This window comes from Pleurodeles waltl, chromosome 4_2, assembly GCF_031143425.1.
Source record: "Pleurodeles waltl isolate 20211129_DDA chromosome 4_2, aPleWal1.hap1.20221129, whole genome shotgun sequence".
Taxonomy (NCBI): Eukaryota; Metazoa; Chordata; class Amphibia; order Caudata; family Salamandridae; genus Pleurodeles; species Pleurodeles waltl.
In genome coordinates, this window is record NC_090443.1 from 515,411,072 (window position 1) to 515,436,037 (window position 24,966).

Sequence of the window (24,966 nt, forward strand, 5' to 3'; positions counted from 1 at the left end):
GATTTGCAGATAATTCTAAACATTCTCAATTGGGCTTTGGCAGTGCTGTTATAATGTCCTTCCTACTAGTGGGTGGCACAACACAATAGTCAGGTGCCTCCATTAATAATGGCAGTATCTTAGGAGCCAGCAAAGGTTTAAAGATAGCATAAAACTCAGAAGTCTGTCACTGCTAGGTCTTTAGTGTGGTCTGTAAACTCTGTCCTCGAGTGACTAGGTTGCCTGCAATAAAGTGACCTGTAATAGGCCGAAATCATCAGATTTATCTCCTTTTGAGAGCTAGCTATAAGGCCATTTGGGGATCCGACTGTAGTTACTGGGGCATGTGTATGCAGAACCTGAGTAAGCCATGCTAGGAATCTGCATGCATTATCATCCTTTGTGTGTCATCAAAAGCATTCCATCAATGCCCTATGGTTGGACCTCACCTGAAGGAGACATTCTTCTTCCTGTCACTGCTTTTATTTCAAAAGCTGTGATGTACACTTCCAATTTCACTATCTCCCTATTAAGGGTCGATTTTACACCAAAAGATGTTTTGAAGCACATCCCTCTTACGAATAACTTGAAAGCCTACAATTTAAATATTACATTGCTGCTAAAGCACACATTATCTTTAACGTTTTGCTTGATAATACTGCTTCCATAGGAACTCCAACAGAGACGAAGGTTGCAGTCTCCAGGTTGAAATGCAAATCTGTTGCTTCCACCATTTTTGGTGCATCAGCAGCATAATATGATTAGAGAACGTTCACTCCAAGTATTCCCCATTCTCAACCAGCCCCTGCCAGTGAGCAGAATGTAGGGCCAAGCCCAGTCTAAAGCAGAGTGTATGTAGGTGTGAATAAAAAAAAAAAGATTTTCTGGAAGGTGCATCATTTGCCATGTAACGGCTGAATTCCCATTATTGAGCCATAAAGTAAAGGCTTCTGACACTTTAACTGTGCTAGTGTTAGGCAGCATCAGGAATGATCTATCCCGCTGTTCTCAACTTGTGGTCTGGGGACCCCTGGATATCAGTGAAGCCAAGTCAGGCGGTCAACTACTGCTTAGAAAATAAAGGAAAATGTTACTTACCCAGTAGACATCTGTTCGTGGCATGTTGTGCTGTAGATTCACATGCTTTATATAAGTCCCCCATCTAGTGTTGGGCTCGGAGTGTTGCAAGTTGTTTTTGTTCGAAGAATCTTCTCGAGTCACAAGATCAAGTGACTCCTCCTCTCGGTGATACTGCGCATGGGCATCGAGTCCTTTGTTAAATTGTTTCCCCGCAGGCGGGTGAGGTAGGGAGTATATATAAATATATATAGATAGATAATATAGAAAAAAAGGATGCCCTTGCAGTGCATTTACATATGTAAAATATTAGCAAAATAATTATACTACAACAACCACAGGCTTCCAGGGAGGACGCATGTGAATCTACAGCACTACATGCCACAAACAGATGTCTACTGGGTAAGTAACCTTTTTTTGTTTGACGGCATGTGTGGCTGTAGATACACATGCTTTGCATACACTGTAAAGCAGTTCCCTCCAAGTAAGCGGTGGTTGGCCTGTAGGAGCTGGAGTAGCCTGATAAAGTGTCCTGAGCACTGCCTAGCCAACATTTGCTTGTTGGCAAGCTAAAAGAACTACACAACAGTGTTTAGTGAATGTGTGTAGTGTAGATCAAGCAGCAGCTTTACAAATATCTGCTATTGGAATGTTTCTTAAAAAAAAAAAGCCATAGAAGCACCTTTTTTTCTGGTAGAATGTGCTCTAAGGGCTGTAGGTAATTGTCTTTTAGCTTTAAGATAACAAGTGTGGATACACTTGACTATCCATCTAGCTATCCCAGTTTTGAAATTGGATTGCCTTTGTTAGGTGTTGAAAATGCTACAAAAAGCTGTGTAGATTTCATAAAATGTTTAGCCCTATCAATGTACTACATAAGAGCTCTTTTTAAAAAAAAAATAAACACATTTTTATTGTTTTGAAAAAGAAAGGGGGAAGGGAAACAGGTGGGAAAGAAATCTCAAAACAGCTTGCGCAGGTAAGTACAGTGAGCTCCAATTCCAAACCACATTGACATTAAACCAATCCAGGTGACAGACTTCAATCCATTTCTTGACATAATAATGGGGTAACCCCTAGATTCATACACCAGTTTTTTTTGGTTTGTGCACCAGCCCTCTCCATGTCTCCCTTTCCCGAGGGACGGGCCCGTAGAGGAGTTCAAGGCGGCAGCAATGTCTCTCTTTGCAACCAGCAGGGCCGTACTCACAAAGGCACGGCTCGCTCATGAGCCCCCCATTTCTTCCATCACACCAATAATACTAGTATGGCAGACATCTGCTGCTCCCACACCCAGCACCGTGTTCAATTGGTGTATTACTTTACCCCAATATATCTGCAATATCAGACAGGACCACACCATATGAAAAAAATCGTCCGGTTCCCCAGCACATCGTGGACACTGAGCCGTGGGGCGAAGCCCCGCCCGATGCAACCGGTTAGGCGTTGAATATGCCCTATGTAAATAGTAAAATTGCACCCCATGAAGCCTCGCTGACATCGCCAGTACCCTAGGCGCCATCAATGCCTCCCTCTATTCCGTTTCCTCAAACGCCCCCACCCATGACTCCCACTTATTCCTAGTCGAGTCCAAACCTCCAAGGGCATTGTTAACTAACATTTTATAAACCAGGGAAACACCCTTTCCTCCCAGATTGCCCATGAGCAGCTTGGCTCGTATACGCCTCTCCGGCAGGCGTGCGGCCACCCGATGTCTCGCCCCCTCCAAAGGAATAAAGTGGGGGCGCTCTCGAGAGCCCTGAACCACGAACGTGGAATCGGGAGTGGAAAGTTCTGAAATAGTCAAAAGTCGTGGTAAGACCATCATCTTGTACAGAGCTACACTGCCCATCATGTTCAACACCAATGAATGCCACCTCTGCAAGTCAGCCCTCGTGCGTGCTAAGAGCGAGCAAGGTTCCTGGACCACGCAAGTTTGGGAAGAAGGGTCACCCAGACACCGAGGTATTTAAAACTAAGTCTGCGCAAGGGTATCATATCTTGTCAATCAAAGCAGTCTCGTGAACTTGTCAGGGGCACCAACACTGATTTAGCTGGGTTCATTCTGAGCCCTGATGCTTCTTCGTAACATTGTAGAAGGTGGAGGCTTCATGGGCCCGTTATACTGGGCTCTTCCATGTACAACAGGACATCATCTGTGTACAGGGCTATCTTGTCCTCACTGGAATGCCCCCATCTCCAGCCACAATACAATGGGTCTATCCTGACCATCTGTATCAGGGCGTCAATAGCCAGAGTAAATAGAAGGGGTTACAAACGGCAGCCCTGCTGCGTGCCCCGACGGACATCAAATACTGAAGACAGGGCACCATTGACCTGCACGCGTGCTGTGGGGTTGGCGTACAGAGCCCGGACCAGGCGGCAAAACCTTGGTCCAAAACCTGCCCGCCGAAGCACCAAAAAGAGAAACCCCCAGTCCACCGTGTCAAAGGCCTTCTCAAAATCAATAAATAGGATAGCGAGGTCCGGGGCAGCCGGTGGCGTGTGGCTAGGGCCACATGCAATCGACAGCTACAGTGTTGTGTGCCACGAGGGCCATAATCCTGCATTGGTCAGGGTGAATCAGCTGCGGCAGAACCCTCCTGAGACGGGTGAAGAGGACAGTGGCATAGATTTTTACCTCACTGTTAATCAGAGATATCGGCCTGTAGTCAGCACAATGCAGTGATGGAGGCTGGGTTTTAGGAAGCACTACGATGGTAGCGGCGCCCAGTCCCACCGGGAAGGAACCCTGGCGATCCACCTCCATAAATAACTCCAAAAGGCGCGGCACTAGATCCTCCCGTAAAGCCTTATAGTATTCTGAGGTGAAAACCATCAGGTCCTGGGGTCTGACCCATCCCCAGCACAGAGACAGCCGCCCGACCTCCTCCACACTGAGCGGTTACATCCAGGTGCTGCACCTCCATCAGGGGCAACTTTGGAAGGGGGACCTCTCTCAGAAGCCAGCGGGCACGGTCTGGCACGATCGCCGCCGAAGCCTGATAAAGCGTCTGGTAATACCGGGCAAAAGCGTTAGCTATGTCGATGTCCTGAGACGTGGACCCCCTGTTCGTTACATAAGAGTTGTTTTAACATCTAGTGTGTGCAGAGCTCTTTCAGCGACTGAGTCTGGCTGTGGGAAAAACATAGGTAACTCAACTGATTGGTTAATGTGAAATGGTGAAACTACTTTTGGGAGAAATTTAGGGGTTGTCAAGGACTACTCTATCTTTATGAACTTGGAAGAAAGGTTCTTTTAAAGTGACAGCTTGTGTTTCACTTACTCATCTTAGGGAAGTGATAACCACTAAAAAGGCAACTTTCCATGAAAGAAATTGGAAAGAGCAGGAGTACATGTGTTCAGAAGGAGAACCTATGAGTCTAGTAAGGACAACATTAAGGTTCCATATTGGAGGTGGAGGAACCCTAGGTGGATTGACTCTTTTAAGGCCTTCCATAAAGGCAATGATTACTGGAATTCTGATTAAAGAAATATGGGGGTCATTCTGACCCTGGCGGTCCAAGACCGCCAGGGCCACGGATGACTGAAGCACCGCCAACAGGCTGGCGGTGCTTCATTGCCCATTACTCAGCCGTGGTCGGAAAACCGGGTCCGGCGGTTTCCCGCCGGATTTCCCCCGGCTGAGCGAATCCTCCATGGCATGGGGATTCTGACCCCCTTCCCGCCAGCCTTTTTCTGGCGGTTTTTACCGCCAGGAACAGGCTGGCAGGAACGGGTGTCCTGGGGCCCCTGGGGGCCCCTGCACTGCCCATGCCACTGGCATGGGCAGTGCAGGGGCCCCCTAACAGGGCCCCAGTATGCTTTTCACTGTCTGCCTAGCAGACAGTGAAAAGCGCGACGGGTGCAACTGCACCCGTCGCACACCTGCAACACCGCCGGCTCCATTCGGAGCCGGCTTCAGTGTTGCAGGCCTCTTTCCCACTGGGCCGGCGGGCGCTATATTGGCTAGCGCCCGCCGGCCCAGCGGGAAAGTTAGAATGGCCCCAGCGGTCTTTCGACCGCAGAGCGGCCATGTGGCGGTTCCCGCTAGGCAGGCGGCGACCGCCGCCCGCCAATGTCAGAATGAGGGCCTATGTTTTCTGTTTTGAAGGTAAGCAGCTATAGCTGCTAAATGAAGTCTAATAGATGAGTATGCTATCCGTTTAGATATCTCCCATCGGCCAGTAACCTTTCCGACCATGAATGATTGGAGTACAATTTTAAGAGTTTGTCCTTGCAATGCGAAGGCCCTCCAATCCACATGGTCCTTTTCTGCAAATTTTATGACTTACAAAGAAAACCACTTTTATTGCCTTTTTTAAGGTCGATTAATTTGCGTCAGTGTCGCGACGCGTATTTTTGTTTACAATTTTTATCTTAAATTGAAATGTGTGGAATTTTAGCAAACTTCCTATGCACAGTACTGACTGTAAGGAAGTCCATGGGAGTTTTGGACTAATCTTATTGGAACGTTTGGAATTTTTGGTAACCTCTTACCTCTTGGAAAAAACAAAAACTGCAAGGACACTTGACTTGGCATTGGTGTAAATTAATTAGGTTTTATATACTTGTACTAAATGAATTTAGGATGTGTTTTATTACTTTCCCTTTTTTATCATCTATTTTTTTTAATATCTATTTATTTATTATTAAATGTGTTATTATTTGATACTTTTATGGCCATTTGAAAGCCGAATAAAGTCTGTCTTGACTTGACTTGAGTATGCTAAATTTGCCTTTTGTAAATGTAGCAGATAACAAACAATGTCTTGTACTGATGCTTTGAGTGGATCAATGTGTTTAAGTTGGCAGTAGCAAACACAAGTTTTCAAATTTTGCAGCATAACACTGCCTAGTTGTAGGTTTACATGCTTCTCTACGAATGTCCATACATTCAGAGGGGAGTTGTAAATAACCAAACTATATGACTTCAGGAGCCATATCGCAAGATTGAGTGTTCGGGGGTCTGGATGTCTGATTTGACCTTGTTTTTGAGTCAGAAGGTCTGGTCTGTTGGGGAGTGTAGTAAAATGCCCCTTTTGGCATGGTTATCTCCCCCACGTTTTGCCTGATATTGATGCTGACCTGACAGAATGTGCTGGGATCCTGCTAACCAGGCCCCAGCACCAGTGTTCTTTCCCAAAACTGTACCATTGCTTTTTATAATTGGCACACAGTTACGTCTCTTGTAAAAGGTACATGGTAACAAGTGCCCCCTTGCCAGGGAAGGTCTCCAAGTGCTGGAGCACGTACTATGCCTCCCGGGGGAACCCCTGACCAACCACATGCGTACTGCCTTTGCAGCTTGTGTGTGCTGGTGAAGAGAAAAAGTAAAAGTCAACATGGCACCCCTCTCAGGGTGCCATGCCCACAAACCACTGCCTGTGGCATAGGTAAGTCAACCCTCTAGCAGGCCTTACAGCCCTAAGGCAGGGTGCACTATACCACAGGTAAGGGCATAGCTGCAAGGGCAATATGCCCCAACTGTGTCTAAGTCCATTCTTAGACACTGTAAGTGCAGTGTAGCCATATAAAGTATATGGGCTGGGAGTTTGTCATTACAACTCCACATTTCCATAATGGCTTCACTGAAGTCTGGGAAGTATGGTATCCAACTTTTCAGCACAATAAACCCACACTGATACAAGTGTAGGATTTATTGAAAAATGCACTCAGAGGGCATCTTAGAGATGTCCCCGGTATTTTAGCCAAACTTCTAGTGCAGGACTAACCGGTCTGTGCCAGCCTGCCACTTCCAGACAAGTTTGTGACCACATGGGGTGAGAGACTTTGTGCTCTCTGTGGCCAGAAACAAAGTCTGCACTGGGTGGAGGTGCTTAACAACTCCCACCTGCTGGAACTGTAACACCAGGTGGTGAGCCTCAAACTCTCAGGCCTCTTGTTACAGTGCCCCAGGGGACTCCAGCTAGTGGAGATGCCCGCCCCAGGACAAAGCCTGACTTTTAGCAGCAAGTTCGGCAGGAAAATTAAGGAAAACAAGGAGGAGTGACCACTTCAGCTGGGACCACTCCAAAGGTGTCCAGAACTTAAGTGACCCCCTCCTTGCAAAATCCTCTATCTTGGTTTGGAGGACAGGGACTAATAGGGTTGGGTCTGTGTCCCCCTCCCCAAAGGGAGTGGACACCGGAAGGGTGTAGTCACCCTCAGGAACTGTAAGCATTGGCTACTGCCCTCTGACCCTTGTAATGCCCCTATATACAGGATTTAAGGGTTCCCCTGAAACTAGATCAACAGATTTCTGGCAACCTCACGAGAAGAAAGAAGACACAGACTTGGCCCCAGCCCTGCCGGCCTGCCTCCAACTTCTAAAGCCCTGCTAAAAGAAGGCAACGCATCCCGCAGGACCAGCAACCTCTGAAAAGCCTAAAGAGGACTGCCTGCACCCTAGAGGACCAAGAACCCCAGTGGAACCGGCCCTGTCCAAGAAGAAACTCCATCTAAGGACTCCAGAACCTCCCCGGATCAGCGAGTCCTACCCACTCTGCACCAGACGCCCACGTCCCGGGTCCAGGAGGCCCAACCGCCTAAAGCTGGTCCCCAGGCGATTCTGAGCAAGTGTCCAACTGGGTTGACCCCTCCTGTCCAACACAATGACATCTGCAACCTGAATCCGGAGGACCCCGCAGACTGGGACAGAACCGGACAAAGATTCCAGACGCCAAAAGGTACCCCTGTAGCCCCCTGGCCTTGGGAAATCCGACCTTTGGTGCAGAAACATCGAGCAGGCGGCCCCTCTCCTTGTCCAGCCTTTGGTTTTCTGGAACCGACCCCCTAGACTTCACCTGCAGCATCTTTGTGACCCCCGGGGTCCCACTATAGGGAAAGCATTGGGAACCCGACGCTGCCTTGCACCCTGAGGCTGCCACACGCTGAGGGTGTGTTTAGTGCTGACCTGTGGCTTCCCCCAGTGCTTGTCTAAAACCCCCAGGTCTGTCCTCTGAAGACGCGGGTACTTACCTGCAAGCAGGACAGATTCAGAGTGCCCCCAGTATCCCTAGGAGCCCATGTTAAACCAACCTCAAGTTAGACCTCTGCACTCAGCCGGCCCCGTGTTGCTGGTGGTGGGTGTTTGGGGTTAACTTGAACCCCCACCTGTGGATAGCCTAATCCCCAGAGACTGGAACTATAAGTCTTGTACTTACCTTGAAACTGTGCTAACTTTCCTTTGTGTCAACTTTTAAAACAGATTATTGCTATTTATTAGAAAAACACATAACTTTCCAAATTGAAACAAAGTGGTATTGTTACATATGTTGGATACTTACTTGCAAATGCACTTACCTGCAACTTGAATCTTGTAGTTCTAGAAATAAAATAACAAAAAATATTTTTGCTATATAAAAACAATTGGCCTGGAGTTAGTCATTGAGACTGTGCTTCACTCTATCGCCTGTGTGTGTTCAACAAATGCTTTGTACTACCCTCTGTGATAAGCCTAACTGCTCAACCACACTACCACAAAAGAAAGCATTAGTATTATCCACTTCAGCCTCTCGGGATTCCCTGGACTCTGGGTACACTATATCTCATTTTGATATAGTATATACTGAGCCAGCTTCCTACAGGGAGTTTCTGGTGGGGAACTACAGACAGATCCAACCGAGTTGTGTACCAAGGCTGACGTGCCCATGTGGGAATTACAAGGATCATGGTGAGTGATGTTTGTTTCAATTTGCGCATTAGAAATGGAATGAGTGGGAGGCGTGGAAAAGTGTAAGCAAATATCCCTGACCAATTCATAAACAGATCATTGCCCTTGGACAGCGGGTGTGGGTACCTGGATGCGAAATTTTGGCATTTAAAATTTTCTGCAGTGCCGAAGAGGTCTATTTTTGGTATTCCCCTTAGGTGAAAGTATTGGAGAAGTACTTGTGGGTGAAGTTCCCATTCGTGGACTTGTTGCTGCATCCCTGCTTAGGAGGTCTGCAAACTGGTTGTCCATTCCTGGGAGATATTCTGCCAGTAAGTGAATGTGATGGTGAATTACCCATTTCCAAATTGTCTGAGCAAGATGGCACAACTGAGATGAGTGTTCACGCCCGCCCCCCATTTCTGCAGATAATACATGGTTGGCATGTTGTCTGTACTGACTAGAACAACCTTGTGAGAGAGTTGTGACAGAAATGCTTTGAGAGCTAGAAAGACTGCTAGTAACTCCAAGAAGTTGATGTGATAGGCTTGTTGTATGGGATCCCATCTACCTTGTATTGTAAGGTTGTTGAGGTGAGCTCCCCAACCTATCTGTGATGCATCTGTAGAGAGAGTGATCAGAGGCACAAGGTCTTGAAAGGCCACCCTTTGGAAAGGTTGGTGGGATTTCACCATTGCAGAGAGCGGTCAGTCTGGTGGTACAACAACACTAGATCTTGAAGATGTCCCTGTGGCTGAACACTGACGAGACAAACACTGCTGTAATGGATGCATGTGTAGTCTGGCATGAGAAACGATGGCAATGCAGAAAGCCGTCATCCCTAATAGCTGCATCACTCTTTCTCACTGTGTAAGTGTGGTTCTCCTGTAATTTAGGCAGAAGAGTTTGAAAAGCTTGAATCCGGGCTGGGTTTGGATAGGCCAAACCTGAGAGAGTATTGAGAATTTCTCCCAGATAAGGCTGTATCTATGAGGGTTGTAGATGGGATCTGAGAAAGTTGATTGTAAATCCCAGAGGATGTAGAAGGTCTACTGTGTACAGAGTATGATTCTGACACTGTTGGATGGTATTGACTTTGATAAGCCAGTCGTCCAAGTATGGGAAGACATGACTATGTTGTTATCTGAGGAATGCGGCAACTGCTGCTAGACATTTTGTGAATACCCTGGGAGTGATTACTAGCCCAAATGTTAACACCTTGAATTGATAGTGTTGTCCTGCAATGACAAATCTGAGGTATTTGCGATGTGCTGGATGCATGGAAATGTGAAAATAAGTATCTCAGATATAAAGCTGTCATGAAATCGCCTTGCTGTGATAGGCAAATAACATCTTGCAGAGCGACTATACGGAAATGCTTTGAGAGGATGTATAGGTTGAGCGGTCTGAGATGCAGAATTGGTCTTAATGACCCATCTTTCTTTGTTATAAGGAAGTATAGGAAATATACTCAACCCTTTTTGAGACAGGGGAACTGGTTCTATAGTCCTTTTGAGAAGAAGGGATTGTACCTCTTCTTTAAAAAGAATGAGGTGGTAGTGTGAAAGTTTGTTAACATGGTATATTTAGTGGAGTGGAAATTAGCTCTAGACAGTAACCATGTTGGATAATTGATAGAACCCATTGATCTCTGGTGATACTGGACCATTGGGGATAGACATTTGCTAGTCTTCCCCCTACTGGAGATCTGTGTGCAGGAGGAGTTTGTAAGCAGTCCCTGGCATGTGTTTGAGGCAGAACGTCTAGAGGTGGATGCCTTACCTCTGCCTTTATTATTTGCACCCCTGTAAGAGCCTCTGAAGGAACCTCTATTCTAAAAGTGTGTTCCTTGTTTGGTCTGGGAAGTGAAAGGCTTGGTAGATGATGCCTTGAAATCTCCCCTAAATTGTGGTCCGCGAAAATTACCCCTTCTTGGAGTAGTTAGTAGGGCCCCCAAAGCTTTAGCTGTCTATGAATCTTTTTTCAGCTTGTCAATATAGTTATCAACTTCTGGGCCAATCAAGTGTTCTTTATCGAAAGGAATGTTGAGAACTGCATGTTGTATTTTTGGCTTGAAGCCTGAGCATTTCAACCAAGCATGCCTTCTCATAGTAACACTGGTGTTTACACCACTTGCCACGGTATCCGCTGCATCAGTGGCACATCAAATAGAATTGTCTGAGATGGCCCGCCCTTCTGAGACTATCTCCTGACCCCTTTTTCGATGTTCTTCTTGAAGATATTGAAGAACTTCTTCCATCTCGTCCCAGTGGCCCTATTGTATCATGCCAAAGTGCCTGTGAATTTGCAGTTCTCTAATGATTAGCAGCTTGTGCAGCTACTCTTTACCCTGCTGCATCAAGTTTCTTGCTCTCTTTATTGGGAAGGGGAGTGTCTCCTGTGGACTGACTATTAGCACGCTTTGTGTTGCACTTATGACTATAGAGTCAGGAGGTACTTGTGATTTAATAAATATAGGATCTGACGGTGCTGCCTTGTACTTTTTGTCAACCCTTGGGGCAATAACCCTTGGACTAATAGGTTCTGTAAGGATATCTGTGGCATGCTGAATCATACCTGGCAACATGGGTAGGAACTGACTCTTTATCCGTGTCGATCAATGTATCAAAGAGGAAATCCTCTTCAATGGGGTCAGTGTGCATATGTACGTTATGGTATGCAGCTGCCAGTGCAATAACCTGATTATAAGCTGTTGCACCTTCAGCAGGTGAAGGCCTTGCAGGATACAAATCTGGGTCTTTAGGGAGTATGGGATCTGGATCCTATAAATCTAATGGATCTACATCTTGTGGAATTTCACCTAATTAATCTCCATGAGGTGATGATGACCCTTGAGGAGAAAAATGTGGCTCTATGAAAGATGTAGGAGATTGTGGTGGTGGTGGTAAAGGTGTAAGTGGACGTACAGGAGAGTAAGGTGGAGAAGGCCGAGGGTGATCTGGTACCTTGTCCGTCCTTGCAGTTTTTGTTTTTTAGGAGGAGGAGCAATGTCCAATGTCTTTTGAAAGGTAAGTCTCCTTTTAACTGGAACAGGGGGAAGAAGCAATTATTTTCCCTGTTCCCTTCTGTACGTGGATCTGGCACTGACGAGCATCTATTACTTCCAGAATTGGCTCCACTGTTGAAGTTGCTCAAGATAAAAGAGTTGAGTGTTTAGAAGCCATTAACATTGGTTCCAAAGTTTTTGGAATGGGAGTCTTTTGTCAAACCGAAGGTGTCGGCTACGAAACTGATGTTGAAGGCTTCTTTCTCGGAGCCGAAATGCTTGGATTGATAACTACTCGACCCTGAGATTGTGTGGGATGCTGTTGAATCTGTGTTGATGCCAAAGATGTATTGGTAATTTTTGGTGCCGAGCCGGAGGGTTGTGGGGGGGATGGACCAACGACCATCTGAGTTGATTTTTTCAAAGTCTTTAGATGGGAAGTTGTAGCTGCTATACTCGCATGTCGTGCTGCAGGAACTTGCTGATTCTCGATGTCTGACTCAGATTCTCGAATAGAGAAGGCTGCCTAATGTCCGATTTCCTCCTGTGCATGTTCCTCTCCGAAAATATCGGGAGTGTCGTCCAACATCTCCAACCGACGCGCTCTTCGGTCCCGGAGAGTCTTCTTAGATCGAAAAGACCTGCAGGCATCGCAGTTCTCTTCTTTATTTAGTGGGGACAAGCACAAGTTACACATCAGGTGTTGACTGGTGTGTGGAAATTTGGAGTAGCAGCGAGGACAGAACCTAAATGGAGTCTGTTCCATCAGCCCTGCATATTCCGACAGCACTTGAAGAAGTAGGCCCAAGAAGGGCATCAATGCCCCGAAGGGAGGTGAACTGACCCAGACGCAGGACTTTGGATTGAGTGCTTTAATTTTGGAAAAATGTGATCTAAATACTATACCATTTCTGAAAGAAAGACGGAATGGAAAATTTGGAAGAGATCGAGCAGAGAAATACCAGAGCAAGAGAAAACACGTCCGAACCCGACAGCGGGGAGAAAACAATCTAACAAAGAACTTGATGCCAATATTCAGTATCACCGAGAGGAGGAGTCACTCGATCTCGTGACTCGAGAAGATTCTTCGAACAAAAACAACTTGCAACACTTTGAACCCAACACTAGATGGCGGACTTATGCAAAGTATGTGTATCTACAACCACACATGCCATTGAACACAATATTATTTAAGTATATATATATATATATATATATATATACATAAAGAATCAAAATATAAAATTGAAAATGTTAAAGTCTTCTGTAAATGTGAATTAATTTCAAATTGGAGGATAAAAATTAAGTTGATATCTTCAAACTGATTTATGAAAGCAGTACAAGTGCTTCAAAAAGAATACAGTATGGACGATGGGTGGCCTCAACTGAATTTAGGAAAGCTCCAGCCTTCTCATTAAAATGTAAATGTTGATTTTTGATTATTGCACTTATGAATGAAATAAAATGTCATTATTTGTGTATTTGTTTGATGAATGCTTGTTTCTGTATTTTGGGGTGTAGTTTTGCGATTCAAATCATCAAAATTGCTTATGCCAGGGTCCCTGGACTTCTAGAAATGGTTCCCAAATGTCAATAATGATTCAGTGTAAGTCCCCGGCTTCCAATAATAATTAAGAGGGAGTCTACAGAATTCAAAAGGTTAAGAATCACTGCTAATTCTGCAAATCTCTCATGTGACTACCCAACTCTTGTGATTCTAGCGTCTTAATCTCTAAACAGAATAACAACGTTCCTGTGTATATTTCAGTAATTATTTGGCCCCTCTGCAAATTGTTGTATGCACACTGGAATAGCTGCAATTCTACAAATAACCTACACTTGCCCTTACAATTACTACATGCAGGACACAACTAGCAGATGTCTCCAGAGACAATCTTATGTCCCAAAAATACCTTAATATGCTCCAAAAGTGTGTGCACACCAAATTGGTGGCATTATGGTCCCTATATTTGCTGTAATATAATGGGACAATATCTCATTTAGGTGGAATAACATAAAACTAGCTACTCAGTGCTACTGCAGCTTTTTTCTCGCTAAACTTTTACATAGTCCTACTTTCAAACTAATCTGTAGGCTGTCAGTGAGTCTGTCTAAAGACCAGGTCATATGTAGAGGAACATCAGTGAAATAATTTTTTGTATTATAAGAGTAGCTGTATGCAATCTCACCACTGAGGTAGCTGATGATATCATGTTTTAAGACCGTGAGTGGCGCAGGGGGTGATACTAGGGTTGTAAAACTAGCCAAAGCTTGACAATGTCATTGGAGCTTAGGTTTTAGATCCCAACCACAGTGTCCTTTCAACTGAAGTGTTATAAGCATTGATTTTGTTTTTCATAACCTACATTTGTTTGTGAATTGTGCGTTTCTGGGGTGCTGCAATATACAATATGACATCTGGCCATGTACTGATCCTGTACCCTAACCTGCATACTCTGATCATGACACATGGTTGTAATCAATGGGAAGCTGGGTCTGGTCGTGGCACTTGACCAGTTCTCTGTGCTGAGAGTCCTCTCCCAAGTGGCAGCTGGGCTTGGCCAGTGGGTGCCACGAGGAACTAGACAGTGGACATAGCCTTGGTCATCATTGCTCATTCCTCACCAACACTCGGCACAGGGCATGTTCCCCACCCATGCACTAAGCCTAGTACTTCTGCTCTCAGTTTGGCGTTTAGTCTGTTGCATTATTGCTTCTCAAGATGTTACGGGATTTTGATACAGACAATGGGGATTCAAATTGTATCATCTGAAGTGCCACCTGCTAGACCATTCTGCACTAAACTTCCTTAGATTGATATTATGTAGGTAAAACTTCATATTAGAAAATTGTAAGGCAAATCAATACATTAGATCGAAGTTGTTTAGGAAACCAAAAAATGCTGTTTCAAAGTAAAGCTGGCTACAACCAGATATTTCATTAAAATTTGACCTCAATTTTTGAGATGTGGGACAAAAACAGCTAGATCACAATTTCCATAGAGAGGACAAAGGAATAACTAGCAGCAGCAATAATAGAAATTTGTGATTAACACGTTGAGGTATCAACTTTCCAAACTGGAGGACAATGTTTAATAAAGGGGTACATCTTCTGTACATACAACATCTATATCCCAGTATAAGATGGGAAGAAAAACTTTGCTACCTGCGGTAATGATCTTATTTCTGGTGTACACTATCTACCTGCAGATTCCTCACCTCTAAAACCATCCTCAGACTGCATGTGGAAAACTTCAAAGCTGTCAAGCCTCTGGTAAAGGGTGCCAGACCCGGTCGATGCCGGAAGTGAAGTCAGGCAGGGTCATCAAAGCCATAAAGCACCCCCGGCACAACAATGTCAGTTTCCATTTGTTTTTCCCCCAGCTTTTGAGGCAAAAGGACAGATTCACAGTGATCTAGCAGTTCAGTATCAAAAAATTTCATTTAGGATCTTATTAACTTTCCCTGTAACATCAAACAGGGAGACTGGCAGGTCAGTGAGGGATCTGCAATTAGAGAATACACCAGAAGATCAATACCACAGTTAAGTAACTTTTTCCTCTGGTGGATACTTTTACCTGCACACTTCTCACTGTAGACGAATTCCACAGCAATACCCTAACCAGAAGGATTTTAGTGCAAGATCTGGGACAACACTCAGATTACCTTACCACAGTACTTAGTGTGTCGGAAATTTTTCACTATTTTGAAAATGCCAAGACATGGCATTTGGGGCCTATGTGCAGTAAGGCAAACAGGAACTGGTGCAAAGATTAGTAGGGTTACCCTTGGGAACTTAAACATTGGTTAGGGCATGTCCAGGAGTCATTCCCACCCACTAGCTAGTGTGAGGCATAAATCTGGGACTTCTGAGCACCCACTTCCGAATACCTGTGGAAGATCAGAAGAGGACTGGACAAGCTGACTGTGACCTGAATGGAGCCCTCAAGGACTAGACTTGTTCCCTCTTGTACCCAGGGCAAACACGTGGACACCGTGTGAGTCTCTAAGTGCCTCCCCTGAGGTCTGAAGGGCATTAGAAACGCACTCCTGTGGTTGATTGGAGCTTAAAAGACTAAGAGCCTGGTTTAAAGTTTGGCAGAGATGGTACTCTCTTGCAGCCACGCCAGAGTACCCTCTCCACCAAACCTTTGTTCTACCTGCCTGATTTACAGGTGGGCAGACGTTAAGTATGTCAATGACAGAGCGTATTCCTGCTCCATCACTGACATACCCCTCTGATGGCTACCAGAGTATGGGCCAATGGAGGTTTACGCCTGCCATATTTAGAGTGGACCGTGTTTTATGGTTTTTCTTTACTGTTTATCACCCCAGGTAAAACAGTAAAAAAAAACTCCTAAGGTGTGGAGGTGTAGGAAGCTGGCCTGGTGTATGGTGGGTACCCAAGGTACTTACACTTTATACCAGGTCCAGATGTCCCCTCTTAGTGAAGTGTAGGCAGGCTCTCTAGAGGTAGCTGTGGATAAGCATCCAAGGCTTATCTATAAGACATGTAAAGAAAAAACTCAGCTGTACAAAAACAAAAGGTACTTTATTTTTGTAACACAATACCACAAATTACTTCAAGGGCAACCCTCCAATAGGAGGTAAGTAATACACTTAAAATATACACTAGCAACCAGAAATTGGCATAGAAAAGGTTAGAAAACAGTGCAAACAGTGATAACCAATAATGACCCGAGGGGGAGCACAAACCATATACTAAACAAATGGAATGCAAATCCAATACCCACACTTAGGTAAGTGGAATGTGTAAAGGGGAGCTGGGAGTACTAGAAAACCACAGATTTAAGTAACACAGTACCTCCCAGCGACCAGGAATGCAGGAGTAAATCACTGGATTTTCCCCAAACCACCTAAAAGGAGGAAAAGAAGAAAAAGAAGATACTCAGACAAGGCTGCAAGAAAACCAGTGGTGGATTCCTGAAGAAAGAAGACCTGTAGAGAGAGGGGACCAAGTCCAAGAGTCACAGTGGAGTCCAGGAGGAGTAGGAGCTACTACCCAACCAGATGTAGTTGCAGGACTTGATCGACGGTGATGAAGAACAGGTCAGCACTGCTGCCCTGGAGCAGGAGAAGAGTTCCTGATGGATGCAGATGATGTCCTATGCTGGAAGGAAGATTGCAGATGGGTGTTGGTTCAGGAATTCCACCAACAAGCCTTGGCAAAGGCAAACTTGCGGTTAGTGGAAAAGTGGTGCTGCCAGGAACAAGCAAGGCCCAGGAGGACTCAACCCAGGACGGGGAGTCACAGGGGACCCTCGGCGTCGCAGAGAGTCCACAGGAGCAGAATCCTACTTTGTTTTAATGGGATAACAGGAGTTAGCTTAGCCTCTGGCTTGCAGACTTGTGCCCCCGTCACCTAGTGAGTTTTAACCTACTTAGCTTGCTCTGTCTTAGCCCATTTAATTATTTAATTCTTCTAAGATGGCTGCCTTGTTTATAGTTAGGTCACTTGTTATGTTTTGCATTATCAGTGTCACTGCGCTAAGGCGTCAAGATCAAGCGACAAAGACAAACAAACAGTAGGTTTTCACACTTTGGGACTTTCCCTCTGTATTCTTTCGAGGGATTGTTTATATTAATTGCCGTCCCAAGCATGTCTGTTATCAATTGTTTGGGAACACACTTACGTCAGGGGTCCTGGTAGATCTGTATAAATACATCACACTTTAGACAGATAATCAGAGGGATTTCGACCAGAGGGCATCGCCACCGTCGCTGATACTGATGCTGCACGTCGTCTTGTCGCTGCCCCAGTCTTCGTGTCCCTGCGGAGTCTGAGATAGAGACCTCATTCCAAGTTAACGAGGGTTTGGGGCTCCACTCATGGACATGGCGTTGGCAGATTAGGTTTAGCAAACCCAGCTCTCCTTTAGGTAGGAGGTTAGGCCACTCACATTAGGGTATTAGGGCATATTAAATCTCGTGTGTCTTTTCTATGCATTGCAAGACGGTGGGGGTCTTATTAATAATGACTCTCGTCTTCACGATTCTGTTCCTTGCATTATTCATTATCTTAATAATTGCAGCCCATGCAACCTATCGCAAATTGCAGTTATGTTAAATAAAAACTATTGAAACTTTACTACATCTTTGTCATTGCCAGTGTTTGTATGAGACATGATCTATCTGTGAGAAAGGGGTAATCTCCGTTTAACCACGACACTCCCTGAGATGTCTTGTTCTCGAGTCCATGCGTAAAGGTTGCCACAAATAACCTTTTACTATTGTGTTTCTGTTAAGGTGCTGCTAGTGAGCCGGTAAGGTTGGGACAACAGTTGCGATTTGTTGTAGGATAGGCATAGTCGCCTACAAGCCAAAGTACTGTCATGCTTAAACTAGCAGTCTTGCCTAGCACAAGAGTCGAAACTACGACAGCAGCACCCAAAGGAGTCCCACAGGACGGAGACATAAAAGTCGCAGGAGGAGCCCACGTAGCATTACAAAAGAGGATCCCACACCGCCGGAGAACCACGCAGGAGGCTGGACTTTGCAGGAAGGAGTGCTGGGGACTTGAGCTGCACGACGCCCGAATATTCCTTGAAGCAGATGCTAAGAAGCCTTGGTAGCTGCAAGAGACGCGGTGCACGGGGCTACTGTCCTGCTTGGGAAGGCAAAGGCTTACTTCCACCAAAGTTGGACAGCTGGCAGAGAGAACCAAGCGGACTACTTCGGACCACCCCCGTGATGCAAGATCCATGCAGCTCAAGATGAGGGGAGCTCCATGCAGCCGGTCGTCACTTGTTGTAGGTGCTTGCGGTTGCAGGGGAGTGACTCCTTCACTCCAAGGGAGATTCCTTCTTCTTCTTGTGCAGGCTGCTGAGGATGCACGGCCAGGGAAATGTTGCAAAGCTGGCAGGAGACATGGAAACAAAGTTGCAGAAGAGTCTTCTTCGTTGTAGCAGCACCTGTTGGTTCCTGGAGTGCCCAGTCACGGTTCCAGTGGTCAAAAGTCGAAGCAGAGGAGTCCTGCTGTAATCTTCAAAGCCGAATCTGAGGACCCACCCAAGAGAGAGAGACCCTAAATAGCCCTGAAAGAGGGATTGGCCACCTAACCAGGTAAGCACCTATCAGGAGGGGGCTCTGATATCACCTGCCTGGACTGGCTACTCAGATGCTCCCAGAGTTCTTTGCCAACCTTGGAAACAGGATGGCAGAACCCAGGGACCCTCTGGAGGAGCTCTGAGCACCACCCTGGGGTGGTGATGGACAGGGGAGTGGTCACTCCCCTTTCCACTGTCCAGTTTCGTACCAGAGCAGGGACTGGGGGTCCCTGAACTGCTGTGGACTGGTGTATGCATGGAGGGCACCAAATGTCCCCTTCAAAGTATACCAGTGGCTTGGGGAGGCTACCCCTCCCAAGCCAGTCACACATTTCCAAATGAAGAGGGTGTTACCTCCCTCTCCCAAAGGAAATCCTTTGTTCTACCTTCCTGGTCTTGATCAGATCAAGCAGCAGGGGGGCAGAAACCTGTCTGAGGAGTGGCAGCAGCTGGGCTGCTCGGAAAGCCCTGTAAGACTGGTGGTAGCAATGCTGGGGGTCCTTTAAGGAGCCCCCAGAGTGCATATAATCATACTTCCAAAACTTGCAACAGTATTGGGTTATGATCCAGACATGTTTGATGCCAAACATGCGCAGGTTCGGAGTTACCATTATGTAGCTGGACACAGGTGGTGACCTATGTCCAGTACACGCGTAAAATGGCATCTCCGCACTCACAAAGTCCAGGAAAATGGATCTGGAGTTTTTGTGGGCACCTCTGTTAGTGCAGGGGTGCCCTCACACACACAGGTGCCTGCACCCTGCCCTCTGGGCTGAGACGGCCTGCCATAGGGGTGACTTATAGTGACCTGGTGCAGTGACCTGTAGTGAAAACAGGAGCATGCCCCCTCTTTCACGCAGGCTGCAATGGCAGGCCTGCAGAACCCTTTGCGTAGGCTCCCTATGCGTGGCAGAATAACTGCTGCAGCCCATAGGGATCCCCTGGAACCTCAATGCCCTTGGTACCTAGGTACCATATACTCGGGACATACACTGGGGGGCCAGTATGCCAACTGTGGGAAGAAAAAGGTACAATTTAGAGGAGAGAGCAAAACTATTGGGTCCTTGTTAGCAGGATCCCAGTAGGCACAGTCAAACACACTGACAAAAGGCAGAATATGGGGGGGTAACCATGCCCAGAAAGAGGGTACCTTCCTACAGGAGGTCATTAGTTTTTGCTTTTTTTAAAACAACATCCCACTTTGGGATTTTGTTTTAAAAAAAGCTCATGTTTGACAGAGCTGTTCATAAAACTTAACACAATAACATTAACCACCATGATACCAGTTCCTTCCAATGACTAGAGATGTCTACAGGGACAGCTCTAAATTCAGAGGCAAATGTCAAGGCGACGGAGTATTTTACGCCATTTACCTAACAGAGTACAACCCTTATTCTGCGATTTACATCAGGCCCGAGTCAGATGGTAAAATATCTGACCAAGACGAAGAAGGTTGGTGCATCCGTCCCATCCTCCATCACAGTCAGCCTCTGACTGCCTCTACGTCCCAGTCTTTGGGGACCATTAAATATGATTGGGCCTTTGTGCTTTTGGTGCTATTGCTATTCAAAACTTTAAAAATTCATAGCTCTGATTCCTTTTATTGGATTTTTTGTTATTTTGTTTATCACATTTTACTCTATTTGCCTAATTCGTTTTTGGGAATGTTATTGCTTTAAGTTTTGACTTTATTATTTTTTTGGTACTGCATAAATACTGTATACATTGTCCAAAATTAAATCTATCTGCTCTGTGCCATAGCTACCAGGGATTTGAGCTCAGGTTAATTTGGAGACTTAGAGGGTTCACCTTGACAAGGGTTGTGATTATTTCTTGAAGTGGGTAGTCTCCAGACTGAAATAATAACCCAATTCCTTACAGTAAGGCTGGTGAGTTTTATTGCCTAGAAAGAGGTGTCAAAATGTAGAAGCTTATGTGTTCAAAACTCCTGAATTAAATCTGCAGAGAAAGCAAACCTATTTATAAAGAGAACATATGACATAAAGAACATCACAAAGCAATACTAACTTTAACAACAGAACTTTACTGCACTGACAATGTAGTTTACCTGTACTCATTCTGAGACAAACATTCATAAAGTTCCACAGCAGAAAATGTGAAGTCTGCAACATGAATCTGAAAAAGACACCATGGTCAGTAAAGCTCAACACTGAAAAACAAAACCATTAAAGTATTAAACTATGTGAAGCCAACAGCTTATAAATGCAACTAAATGGTACTCGGCAACATAATTCATTTTTTTTTTTATTCTGAAGCACTATACTGACAAAACTTGTTTTCTACCTGACTGCAGTAGATATCACAAGTACACTCTGTATGGGCATATGGAGGGTGCCTTGGCCAACTGGGGGAAAAAATGTGACTTTAGCCTGGAACTAAAAGCCACTCAGTGGAAATGGACGCTAATGGGCACACTTTACCAGAGAAGGCCATAGCATTAATAAAAAGTGGTCCATTGTTCACATTTGAACCTCAGCACTTTTATATTTCTATTTTATTTGTATTTAATATGTTTATTGTTCCATACACACCTGTTTATGTATATTGCAGGAAAATGGGTCCCACCCCATTTAACCACATGGATTTTTTTGCTTTTGGACTACGATTATTGGATTTTTACTGTGCGTGTGCCCAATTAAATGGGCCTCACTAACTGCAAGCACTGTTAAAATGGATTGAGAATGCTAGCCGCCTTTTAAAACAAGGTGTGTTGTTGTGCAGCTAGGGTAAACAGGTTCTGGGTTGGCTGGAAGTGAACAAGTGCAGGCTGACTGAGTGGAACTGCTGTCCAGCTCAGCAGGGTATCTGTGCATAGCCAGTCTTAGAAGGGATGCTACAGGGATTGTGTCAGACCAGGTGCTGGGTTTATATTGTGACTGGCCATTCATAATGTAAGTCTGGTGCTTAACTGAGAATGTGTGCTTACTTCTTAATACATAAAGGTTGCAATCTGCATCTAAGTATAGACCTACAGACAAGTGTGGTTGTAGGAGGCTGGCCTGGGTGATAGTGGGTACTAAAGGTACTTACACCTTATACCAGGTCCAGTTATACCTTATTAGTGAAATGTAGTCAGTGTCTAGTAGCTAGGCTGTCTAGAGGTAGCCGTAGCTGAGCAGCCAAGGCTGAACTAAGAGACATACAAAGCTCTTGAAATACCACTGTAGTCACACAGTACTCACACACATGAAAGAACATTCTCAGTGTTACAAAAATAAAGGTACTATATTCTGGTGACAAAAATACCTTTCACTAGTATTTAAAAACAGGTAAGTACACAGTCAGAAAACAGTGCAAATAGTCAAAATCACAATAGGTTGCAATAGGCCTAGGAGAACACAAACCATATACTAAAATAGTGGAATGCAAAAGTTGGTTTCCCACCTAGGCAACTGTAGTGTGTAGAGGGGCACTGGGAGTGTAAGAAAACACCAAAGGTAAGTAATAGAACCCACCCCAGAGCCCAGGAAAACAGGAGCAAATCACAGTGAGTGTCCTGAAACACACAAGAAGTCATGATAGAAGATTATGCAAGAACCAGAAGAGACTGCAAGACACCAACGATGGATTCCTGGACCTGAAGACCTGTGGAAGAAGGGGACCAAGTCCAAGAAGCACTGAGGAGTCCAGGGAGAACAGGAGACCCTGCTAACCCGGATAAGGGTGCAAAAGGAGAACCACCAGTGAGAAGATAAAGGGGGTCATTATGACCCCGGCGGTCGGTAATAATGTGGCGGTAGTATCGCCAACAGGCTGGCGGTACTTAACTCCACATTATGACATTGGCGGGTTGGCTTTACTCCGACCGCCACAGCGGTAACAGCCGCCGGGCTGGAGATATACATCTCCAGACCGACTACCACCATTGTTCCGCCTGTGGTATTATGACCCCGCCTACCGCCATGGTTTTCATGGCGTAAGTAACGCTACGAAAACTATGGCGGTAGGCCATATTAGTGACAGGGTAATCCTTCCACGCACACACAAACATTCACACACCCCCACACATAACATCCCCCACCCCCTCCCCTGTCGGAGACCTGACTTACCTGGATCCAGGGGGTCCTCCGGCTGGGGACGGGGCGCTGCTACTGACAGCAGAGCACGCCAGCAGAACACCGCCAGGCTGTATTATTGGTCATCTGCCACCTTACCGCCATCCACCCGCATGGCCACAGACGGATTTCTGCCATTCTTGTGGGGAAATCCGGCTGTGGTCATAATATGGTTGATGGCTGGTAGCAGCGGCGACAGTCTTTTGGCGGCCGGCGCTGCAGCAGTTTGCTTTTTTTTACCGCCAATATCAATATGAGGGCGAAAGTCAGTTATGCACCCAAGAAGACAGAAACGGGTTCCTGGTTGGTGCAGAAGATGTCCCACGCTGGATGGATGATTGCAGTCTGCTTTGCATTGCTCGATTCCGCCAACAAGCCTTGGCACAGTCAAAGCTTGCGGTTAGAGGAAAATGGCGCTGCCTGGGACCAGAAGGGACCTGGTGGCCTCTACCTAGGAGGGGGAGACAGAGGAGGCTCTCAGCAACTCAGAGAGCCCTCAGATGCCCATGCAGCGCACAGGAGTCCCACAGCACGGGGATCAACAAGGTGCAAATGGAGGCCCACGCAGCACAACACAAAGGGATCCCACGACCCGGGGAACCACTCAGGAAGCTGTGCTTCGCAGGATGGAGTGCAGGGGGCCTGAGCTGTGCTATGCACAAAGAACTTCTTGGACGGTCGCACACAAGCCTTGGCAACTGCAAGTCACGCGGTGCACGGTGGGTACTGTCTTGCGTGGGAAGGCAAGCTCTTACCTCCACCAAAGTTGGACAGCTGGACATTAGGACTGTCAGGGTCACTTTAGTCTACCACCCGTGTTGCTGGATCCACGGTGGTCGTCTGGAGAGGTGACCCACGCCACCGGTTGTCGCTGCAGAGGTGCCTGCTGAAGCAGGGAAGTGACTCCGTCACTCCACTGGAGATTCCTTCGGTTCTTCTGGTGCAGGCTGAAGATAGGCAGTCCTCGGAGGATGCACGACCTGGAAACTGTTGCAGTTGCTGGCAGGAGCTGAAGTTACAATGTTGCAGAAGTAGTCTTTGCTTCTTTGTTGCAGTTTGTAGAGTTCCTGGAGGCTTCAGCTGTGGTTCCATTGGTAGAAATTGAAGTGAAGGATGCAGAGGATTCTTGCTTGAGTCTTGCAATCCGAATCTGAGGAAACACCCAGAGGAGAGACCCTAAATTGCCATGAAAAGGGGATTGGTCACCTAACCAGGTAAGCACCTATCAGGGGAGGGCTTTGACATCACCTGCTGGCACTGGCCACTCAGATGCTCCCAAAGTGCCCCACCACCTTGGAATCCAAGATGGCAAAACCCAGGGACATTCTGGAGGAGCTCTGAGCACCACCCCTGGGGTGGTGATGGACAGGGGAGTGGTCACTCTCCTTTCCTTTGTCCAGTTTTGCGCCAGAGCAGGGACTGCAAGGTCCCTGAACCGGTGTAGTCTGGAATACACAAGGAGGGCACCATCTGTGCCCTTCAAAGCATTTTCAGAGGCTCTGGGAGGCTACCCCTTTCATGCCTGTAACACCTATTTCCAAAGGGAGAGGGTGTAACACCCCTCTCCCAAAGGAAATCCTTTCTTTGGTCTTCCTGGGCTTGAGCTGCTCAAGCAACAGGAGGGCAGAAACCTCCCTGTGAGGTGGCAGCAGCTGGGGCTGCCTGGAAAACCTCGGGAGGCTGGTATGGCAGTACTTGGGGTCCACTGTGGAGCCCCCAGAGTGCATGGGATTGTGCAACCAATACTGGAATCAGTATTGGGGTACGATTCCCAGTTGTTATACACCTTACATGGCCATATTCAGGGTTACCATTGTGAAGCTGGACATAGTTATTGACCTATATCCATTGCATGCGTAAAATGGCGTCCTCGCACTCACGATGTCTGGGAAAATGGTCCTGGATGACGTGGGGGCAACTCTGCTAGTGCAGGGGTGCCCTCACACAGAGGTACTTTGCACCCAGCCTTCAGGGTTGGAAGGCCTGACATATAGGTGACTTATAAGTGACCTGGTGCAGTGTAAATGGCTGTGAAATGGCGCATGAACCACTTCACACAGGCAGCAATGGCAGTCCTGTAGAAGCCTTTGCCTAGGCTCCCTATGG

General features: G+C 46.3%; 1 protein-coding gene across 7 annotated transcripts in view; it reads right to left on the minus strand.

Moving 5' to 3' along the window:
- The window catches only part of SWT1 (SWT1 RNA endoribonuclease homolog), a 793,385-nt gene that overhangs the window by 12,918 nt on the left and 755,501 nt on the right, over positions 1-24,966 (minus strand). For all 7 annotated transcript variants that reach the window (XM_069232008.1, XM_069232009.1, XM_069232010.1 and 4 more), the window contains one exon: positions 20,853-20,920. In XM_069232008.1, coding sequence (XP_069088109.1) covers positions 20,853-20,920 — 68 coding nt within the window. The remainder of the gene's footprint in view (positions 1-20,852; positions 20,921-24,966) is intronic.